The 10,000-nt window shown below is 49.0% G+C and overlaps 1 protein-coding gene across 1 annotated transcript in view; it reads right to left on the reverse strand.

The window, feature by feature from the left end:
* Nucleotides 1-10,000, reverse strand: part of grm8a (glutamate receptor, metabotropic 8a) — a gene marked incomplete at its 5' end in the record, with an annotated part of 39,228 nt that overhangs the window by 11,970 nt on the left and 17,258 nt on the right. Inside the window, 3 exons of the mRNA XM_060039107.1 lie at nucleotides 3,166-3,532; nucleotides 6,235-6,656; nucleotides 9,012-9,158. Of these exons, the coding sequence (XP_059895090.1) occupies nucleotides 3,166-3,532; nucleotides 6,235-6,656; nucleotides 9,012-9,158 (936 nt within the window). The remainder of the gene's footprint in view (nucleotides 1-3,165; nucleotides 3,533-6,234; nucleotides 6,657-9,011; nucleotides 9,159-10,000) is intronic.

Here is a 10,000-nt window from a genome sequence, read left to right on the forward strand (position 1 = left end):
GGGATTCAGGAAATTATTTTCTCTTTTATGGAGTCTGTCGACTCCTCCCAGCCTTTTATCGACAGTATATCGCCGATATACTTTGTTTGAGGCGTGCTTCCAAAATCCGAGGCGATATCTCACTATCCTCTGCCTCTCTGCCCTGTTTGCCTTTTATTGAAATGTTTTTTGGTGAAAATGTTCAGCGCTTCAAATGGCCTTATCTGTTTTCTCTTAGCAGGAGCGGAGTCATGGGCCCTCTCCAATAGATCATGCTCAGCTTGATGGCTATCTGAGACTTAAACAATAATACAGCCCCGGGCAACAGGATCAGATCTAGTGGGAGTGTGTGCTGGCCAGCTCCACATGAACGTTTCACGAGTACAAATGCACTTTGGCACACACAGAGAAACACACACACACACACACACACACACACACACACACACACACACACACACACACACACACACACACACACACACACACACACACACACACACACACACACGCAGGCAAAGACACAAACAAAAGCGCACACTCATACACGCAAACAGGCACACATATATGCTTGCGCACATTCAGCCAGATACAAGCACTCTCACGCACACACGAAAACAGCAGAGGTGGTTACGGTACAAACACTTTTATAGGTACAGTTTAAGTAGGGTTAGGCAAAATAGCTCACGAAAGGCATTTCCAATGCACTTTTGAAAACAGGGTGTTCTCTGCCTTCACCTCAATCAGAAGTCGACTTTGAATTTAATCTATCTGTGGATATAATCATAAAACAGCTTTTCTACAAGAAACTGGGAGCCACATGTAGTACTCCACGAAAGAGTACAAGCAGTATATTGCTTGTTACGTTCGGAAACGGGGGAAATACATCTATCAACTCGGCACTTTATATTGTTTTCTCCATTTGGCTTTTAATTGTGTCAAGAAATTCTCCTGCAAATTGAATGAGTGGAACGTGGTTGTTTTTTTTGTGTCGAAACGCACCGAGTCAAGTCAAAGGTCTGACTGGAATAAACAAGTTGAGTGAAGAAGCATCTGGGGCAAAGGAAAGCAAGTCTCGAGCGAGCGTGGCTGTTAAGTACAGTAGGCTTGGGTTGTTGTTGCACTCTCAAGCTCTCAGGATCTGTCTCCCTGCATCTCGCATTCTCTCTCCAGGAAATGTGATCCGCCGAACCTCTTGAACCCAGCAGGAGGTGAAGTAAACAGATGAAACACAAATGTACCCGCACCGACATACACACACACACACACACACACACACACACACACACACACACACACAGACATAGATGCAGACACACACACACACACACACACACACCGCTCTCTCTCACACAACCACAGACACACAGGCACACTGGCACACACACAGGCACATACACACACACACAGATATTGAAGCCTCCCTTAGGAGAGGAATTACACAGGTTTACACCAGATCACTGCAGCGTGACAGATATCAGCTCAACGGACAGCACCGCAGATACAACCCTGACGGTAGCCTCCGTTAACACAACCCTGACGGTAGCCTCTGTTAACACAACCCTGACGGTAGCCTCCGTTAACACAACCCTGACGGTAGCCTCCGTTAACACAACCCTGACGGTAGCCTCCGTTAACACAACCCTGACGGTAGCCTCTGTTAACACAACCCTGACGGTAGCCTCCGTTAACACAACCCTGACGGTAGCCTCTGTTAACACAACCCTGACGGTAGCCTCCGTTAACACAACCCTGACGGTAGCTTCTGTTAACACAACCCTGACGTGAGAGCCTGGAGGAAGGGCCTGACATGTGGGGTCAGACCATGCTACCATCAACCATTGACAGAACAGTGATCAGTTAGCATGCATAAGCACCATGGAGAGCACTATCAGCTTTTCACTATCACAGTAGGGTAGGATCAGCACCATGGACAGAATACTGTTCACTCATTAAGATCAGCACCATTAACAGAACAGTGAGGTAGGATCAGCACCATGGACAGAACACTGAGGTAGGATCAGCACCATGGACAGAGCACTGGGGTAGGATCAGCACCATGGACAGAACACTGAGGTAGAATCAGCACCATGGACAGAACAGTGAGGTAGGACCAGCACCATGGACAGAACACTGAGGTAGGATCAGCACCATGGACAGAACACTGAGGTAGGATCAGCACCATGGACAGAACACTGAGGTAGAATCAGCACCATGGACAGAGCACTGGGGTAGGATCAGCACCATGGAGAGCAGAGAACTGAGGTAGGATCAGCACCATGGACAGAACACTGAGGTGGGATCAGCACCATGGACAGAGCACTGGGGTAGGATCAGCACCATGGAGAGCAGAGAGCAGTATAGTGATCAGCTTGATGAGCATTACCATAATTAGGCCCAATTATCAGCAGCATGGTCAGCCGTGCTCACAGCCTCCATGATCAGAACCATGGAGCGTACCATCCAGGATGGGTAGAGGCCAACAGACCAATCAGTCACCAAGATCGAGACCATGGAGAGCACTGTGAAGAGTGCCTCTGCACCAGGTGTATCTCCGGGACAGCGCTATTAGCCTCGCCGTCGTGTAATGAATAGTAACGTCCCACTCTGTACCACCCCTCTATTAAATGAGATTGAAAACCCAGTTGCAATTATTAGAATTCATCACTCCACACAGTTGGGACTGTGCAAACCTGCACACAAAACGGCTCGCTCACACACACACAAACACACACATACACACACACACACGCACACACACGCGCACACACACGCTTTCATACACCCGTCCACACACACACACACACACACACACACACACACACACACACACACACACACACACACACACACACGCCCACCCACACACAAAAACACACACACACACACACACACACGCTTTCATACGCATACACACTCATACACCCGCCCACCCACACACAAACACACACCCACCCCACCCTCCCCCACACACACGCATAGACTCGCTCACATACACACTAACCCACACAAACACCCTCTCACACACACAAACACAGACACACACCCACCCACCCATCCACACAGACAGAAACACATCCAACCATCCATCCATGCACACGCCCACCGATACACACCCTCTCCCACACACACACCAACCCACACACACACACACACACACACACACACAATCCGATCCGCACTCACCCGCTCGGCCGACTGCGACGTGCCGAAGAAGATGGGGATGAAGGCCAGCCAGACGATGCAGGTGGTGTACATGGTGAAGCCGATGGGCTTGGCCTCGTTGAAGGTCTCGGGCACGCCGCGCGTCTTGATGGCGTACACCGTGCACGTGACCATGAGCAGGATGGAGTAGCCCAGCGAGCAGATGAGCGACAGGTCCGAGATGTCGCACTTGAGCACGCCGCGGGCGGAGGCGGGGTCCTGCGTGCGCTGCTCGCCGTAGTCCACCACCGTGTGCGGAGGGTCGACGGCGAACCACACGAAGACGCCCAGGAGCTGCACCGAGATCAGGGAGAAGGTGATGGCCAGCTGGGAGGCCGGCGAGATGAACCTGGAGGGGGTGGTGGGGAGGAGAGAGGTGGTGGTGGGGAGAGGGTGGGGGAGGAGAGAGGTGGTGGTGGGGAGAGGGTGGGGAGGGGAGGGTGGGGGAGGAGAGAGGAGGTGGTGGGGAGAGGGTGGGGGGGAGAGAGGTGGTGGTGGGGAGAGGGTGGGGGAGGAGAGGGGTGGTGGTGGGGAGAGGGTGGGGGAGGGTGGAGAGGAGAGGGTGGGGGAGAGAGAGGTGGGGGAGGAGTGGGCGGGGGGGAGAGTGGTGGGGGAGGGGAGGGTGGGGGAGGGTGGAGAGGAGAGGGTGGGGGAGAGAGAGGTGGGGAGAGGGTGGGGGGGAGAGAGGTGGTGGTGGGGAGAGGGTGGGGAGGAAAGGAGAGAGGTGGTGGGGAGAGGGTGGGGGAGGAGAGGGTGGGGGGGAGAGGTGGTGGTGGGGAGAGGGTGGAGGAGGAGAGAGGTGGTGTCAACAAGAAGAAGAGTTGTTACCGATGCCGATACACAACACGAGGAGACTACAACTACACAACATGATGAGAACACGCACATCTACACAACATGAGTAGAATATAACTACACGACATGAGGAGAACACGCACAACTACACAACACAAGAAGATCACACACAACTGCACACCAACTACACAACACGAGAAGATCACACACAACTACACACCATGAGGAGAACGCACACAACTACACAACACGAGAAGATCACACACAACTACACAACATGAGGAGAACACACATAACCACACACAACACAAGGAGATAATGCGATAATGCTAAAGTGAGACGCTGAGATCGGAGGAGATACGATGTGCGATGTTATGAATCCCAGACGGGAAATTCAGAATATGAGGAACATTGTATCTGCTTGCATTAAACCCTGTAAGATTATGCAACGGTAAGATGCCAGGATAAAAGAAGACACAATATTCTTGTGTTATGAATCCCAGATGAGAAATTCCTGTCTCACAGCAGAAGTACAGAATATACATAAAATCTGAAATATGAATGCGCATATAACACCAAACATATAGCAAATATATGCACAGAATAAACTTCTAGCTTGAGAATTTCTTCTGACACGAGTTGCTCTCAAGGACATAATGGTTTGCCAGGGAAAAACTGACAGCTACTCTAATGGCTGCCTCAGGATTTCTGAGGTGTCCTGATTCAATAAGGAGGCTGTTACCTATCCCATGATATTGAGAGTGTCGCTGTGAACGATGGTGTGAGAAAAGCCATAGTAGAATGTCGACCGCCGATCACACCGTTTTGTATTTGTGAGGAGATAGTGATAGGGCAGAACACATGCATGTATCACACACACACACACACACACACACACACACACACACACACACACACACACACACACACACACACACACACACACACACACACACACACACACACACACACACACACACACACACACACACACTTTGTGGAGTCTTTCCCCTCCCTGTTGATTAAGTGACATGCAAATCTCCATTATACTTTTGTGCTTTCGATTGTGTCACCGTAACATTTTAGCGCTTGTTACCAAACTTATAAAAGAAAATCAGTTATTGATTTACACTATAAATAAGAACAGCTACAATGACAGCAACTGGAAAATGGCAAACTAGGAATGAGAGTGGAATTCCTTATGACTACAGTAAGTTCTGATTGTTATTTGAAAGGCACAAGAAAAACATTCCCTCTCTCCCTCCCCTCATTCCCTCACTCCGTCCCTCCCCTCATTCCCTCACTCCTTCCCTCCATCTTTCCTACTCCCCCCACCACACACACACACGCGCACACACACACACCCACACACACACCCACACACACACCGTCAACTAGAGCTAGAAAAAGTCACACAATGACCAAGCAGACGCTTCGACGCAGTCGTGAACCTGTTTTGGTTCTGTGTCGGGTTATAGTGAGCGGACCAATCACAGCCCTTGCTGCTTTGTCACCTCAACGCAACGTTAACATTTTCGGGAGGTGCACGTCGGGCCCTTGCGGTGGACGCAAGGAGGGTCCGCAAAGACGTAACGGGTCCGAAAGCACCCGTGGAGTCTTATCGACGTGGAACCATGACTAAGGGTGTGTTCGAAACCGCGTACTTGCTTACTACTCCTACTAACTATGACGTCAAATTGAGTAAGCGAGAACTTAGTAAGCGAGTTTAGGTAAGCGAGTAGTATCCGAATGTCTTCTACTTCCGGAAAGATTTTGAGTAAGCATCGCTAGCTTACTAGACGTACTAAACTGCCCCAGAATGCACTGCGTCTATTCAAAAGAACAGTGGAAGCAATGGCGCTAAACGGGGAGCCGCAGCAGCAGTGCTTTTAATAATTGTTTAACAATTGTTTTAACATATCACCGCAAATCCTTAGGTTGAAGGTGTACTGTGGCGTTAAATGTGACGTTTATATATTTATTTATAATGTTTATTAACGGCGCCCGGTCGGTAGGTTATTGGCACGTCATTTGATTCACGTCATCTGAGGTGGTTAAGTAAGGACGGTCTTCTGAACGTCGATTACTCAAATGGATTACTCAATCATTATTTAAGGATTCGAGAAGTAAGCCAAATATTTAGTAGGTAGTAAGCAGTAAGCAAGTAGGCGGTTTCGAACACACCCCATGTCATCACCTCCACCTGGAACACACCCTGAGCCTTTAGAAGGGAGGAAGCTCCCAGCAGCCACCCACCTGGGCGCCGACACCGACTTCTTGCCCTGCTCGAAGATGCGGTGGATGCGGTTGGTCTTGGTGAGCAGCGCCGCGTAGCTGAAGCACATGCCCAGCCCCAGGAAGATCCTCCGGAACGAGCACACGCCCACGTCGGGCGCGGCGATCATCAGGAAGGTGATGGCGTAGCACAGGAAGATGCCCGTCAGCAGCACGTAGCTCATCTCGCGGCCCGAGGCGCGCACGATGGGCGTGTCGTTGTAGCGCACGAAGGTGACCACCACGAAGGAGGTGGCCACGATGCCCAGCATGGAGATGAACACGGGGATGACGGCCCAGGGCGAGTGCCACTCCAGCTTGACGATGGGGATGGGCACGCAGCCGGTGCGGTTGGCGTCGGGACGCATCTCGTAGGGGCACAGCTCACACGTGAACTCGGAGGCCTGGAGGGGGGGAGAGGGGGAGGGGGGGGGAGGCACAGGAGGGAGAGAAAGGGGAGATAGTGGTGAGGATGTTGTTTTAGGGATTTTATCCGGAGTATTTCGGTCTGCTTTCGGGATGCTGGGTCCGTATCGTGGCCGTGGGGAACACATCCGTGATGGATAAGGAGCGCCTCGGAAATCCTGAGGCGAACGTTTTATTGCCTGTGAGGCTGAAAGAAAATCGACAAGCCTCTCTCTTTGAGGCACTGTGTCCGTGAGAAAGTTTGAGGAAATGTTACATGTGAAGAAATTTGTGGTGTCTCACTTGGTAGAGAACAGCATTTGTCCGTTTAGGTGTTTGATTCCCACGGATATCTATGATAAGAGATTGAGAGACTAATGCAATTTACAGGGAAAAGCTAATATTTTCTTTCAATGTTGACAGCCAATGACGGTTGCTGATGTAATCGAATTCAACGTCATCGTCATTGACATACTTAGGAGGATTTTTGTTGGTGGCATTTGTTGTTTGGATTTCATCAACTGTATTGACAACGTTTCATCAATCGTTTTTAATTCGGATGGTTGTAAATTGCTGTGCGTTCTGTTGCAATGCTATCACTTTTAATCTGAGCCCTGTCAAAAGACAAATGCCTTGTCAGTGTTGATGGAACGTTTTCTAATCTACTCCTCACTTCTCATATGAGTTATTTTGAATGATTGCCTTTTGACTTTGACCCTATAATATTTCTTCCCTTACTTATACAATTATGTGAACTGATATATTTTCTTCCGAACAAAGAACAAAATATGATGTTGACTCGATGAAGGTAAGCGGGATCGTGACTCACACATTTCTCACGATGACTGTTCCACTTTACACCACTCTTTAATGAAAAAAAAGAAAAAAGAAAAGCTTGCTAATTCCTCATCAGCGCCTGTGTTTAATCACCAGTTATAGCTCAGCTATGGTCCTCAAGAGCACTCTTTGAAATGAACAACCATCTCACTGGAAGGTAGTAAGTATAAAGTTATTTAGTGGTCTAAACTGACCGTTGTAGCGTAAAAATGGTTGGGTTTTAGCAGGCATAAATGCTTTCCGTTTGACTCTCTCTGCTGTTCAAATGGAAGCTGTTGGTCAGAGATAGCCGCTGGTGGTTGGGCGAACCTATCATGTTTTAATTTAGTTGAATTCCCTTCAGCAGGGAGTAAAAATTTGAGCGCATTCGGCCCGATAAAACAGGAAGAACTAAAACAGGAAACGGCCAAACATAACATCTTTGTTCACTCTCAGCTTAAAAGTAAAAGCGCTAACAATGTTTAACTAAACAAAGGAAGGACAGAACGAAAGAAAAAGAAAGGAAAGAAAAGAAAAGCCGCGAGTAGGCCAATTAGAAAGAGAGAAAGGGAGAAGGAAGACAGGAAGGACAAAATTAAATAACCCCCAAAAAAACATATATTATTTTTTATTTCATTATATATTTCTTATATAAAAAAAACACATGGATTTGAATAAAAAACAGGTTTCCTAAAAGTTGCAATTCTGGGGCCTCACACTACTTAGCGAACTGAATTGTACCGTGCTGCACTCTGATGATTCTACCGTCGCTTTGAGACAGTCTATAATCAGGTTATTCCTTCCAAGGTAAACACTCAATTACATATTAATCCTGCTGTTTTGGCCCATTCTTTGCATCAGCTTCAGGGAGCCCATGTTGACAGGTGCTGCCTTGCATGAGAGGCCTGTGGGAGAGTTAAATCTAATTGGTTAAAGAGGATGACGTGCCGAATTCTAATTGGTTAAACAGGATGATGCAGAGGAAAATATCTCTATATATATATATATATGTCGTCTTCCCCTGTCCTCACCTCGGTTCCTCCACAGAGATTTATAAATCCAAGGGAATCTGACTTCTGATCATACTTTTAATACCTTGAACAGAACGCTGCATGCTGACATGATTCCTTGTATAAGCTGGAAAGCATTATCACAATATTAATAAATGAGCAGGCATTTGTAAAGGTCACATTTGATTAGAAGATATTTAGCTAATTTGTCAACTATATTATGTGGCCATCAAAGGCTATGATGATTTGGGGTGAATACAATTATTATCTTTATATGTTTGCTTCATGAATGAACTATGCTTGCATTTGTAAATATGTGTTGATGTGATAATGTTGTGTTAATGTTTGTGGACGATTCTTGTATTTTCCTGGTTTTTCTTTTGCAGAGGTCTCTCTGGAAGAGCGTTCAATCACAATGAGACTTCCTGTCGGACTAAAGGTCAAATACAATGAGAGGACTTGGTACAGCGGGTTGTGAAGTCCTGGGATGACAGGGACTAGGGGGGATGGAGGGGGGGTTGGGACTACCTGGTAGTGGTACCCCTCGCAGCGTTCGCAGTGCCAGCAGCAGGGAACCCCCTTCACCACCTTCTTCCTCTCACCGGTCCGACACGGGACGCTGCAGACGGACGAGGGTAGAGAGGAGTCCCCCCTCCTCCACCTCATGCTGTCCACCTGGAGGGGGAGGAGGGCGGGGGGGGAGAGAGAGGAGGAGAGGGACATCAGAGGAGGAGATGAGGGGTGAGGGGAGAGGAGGTGCGGAAGAGAGGAGGAGTAGAGGAGAGGAAGGGTGAGGGGAGAGGAGGAGAGGAAGGGAGAGGAGGAGGTGAAGGGTGATGGGAAAGGAGGAGGTGAAGGGTGAGGGAAGAGGAGGAGAGGAAGAGAGGAGGAGAAGAGGAGAGGAAGGTTGAGAGGATAGAAGGAGAGGAAGGGTGAGGGGAGAGGAGGAGATGAAGGGTGAGGGGAGAGCAGGAGGTGAAGGAGATGAGGGTGCGGGGAGAGGAGGAGAGGAGAGGAAAGGAGAGGTAGAGAGGAAGAGGGACATGAGAGGAGAAGATGAAGGTTGAGGGAAGAGGAGGAGAGGAAGAGTGAGAGGAGAGGAGGAGAGAAGGAGATGAGGGGTGAGGGGAGAGGAGGAGAGGAGGAGAGAAGGAGATGAGGGGTGAGGGGAGAGGAGGAGAGGAGACGAGAGGAAAGGAGAGGTAGAGAGGAAGAGGGACATGAGAGGAGAAGATGAAGGTTGAGGGAAGAGGAGGAGAGGAGGAGATGAAAAGTGAGGGGAGAGGAGTTGATGAGGAGTGAGGTGGAGTGAAAAGGGGGTGAGGAGAGGAGGAGTGAGGACAAGAGGAGGAACGAGTGGAGGAGGGAAGCAGACGGGGATTGAGGAGAGGAGAGGTGAGATGGAGAGGAGGAGGAGAGAGGAATGGGAGGAGAGAGGAGGAGAGGAGATGAAACACCGGCGCTCAGAAGGTGTTCTGAGGGTTCTTATTTTGTTGGGATTAATACTCATCGAGTGA

This window comes from Gadus macrocephalus, chromosome 19 (genome assembly GCF_031168955.1).
Source record: "Gadus macrocephalus chromosome 19, ASM3116895v1".
Classification (NCBI taxonomy): domain Eukaryota; kingdom Metazoa; phylum Chordata; class Actinopteri; order Gadiformes; family Gadidae; genus Gadus; species Gadus macrocephalus.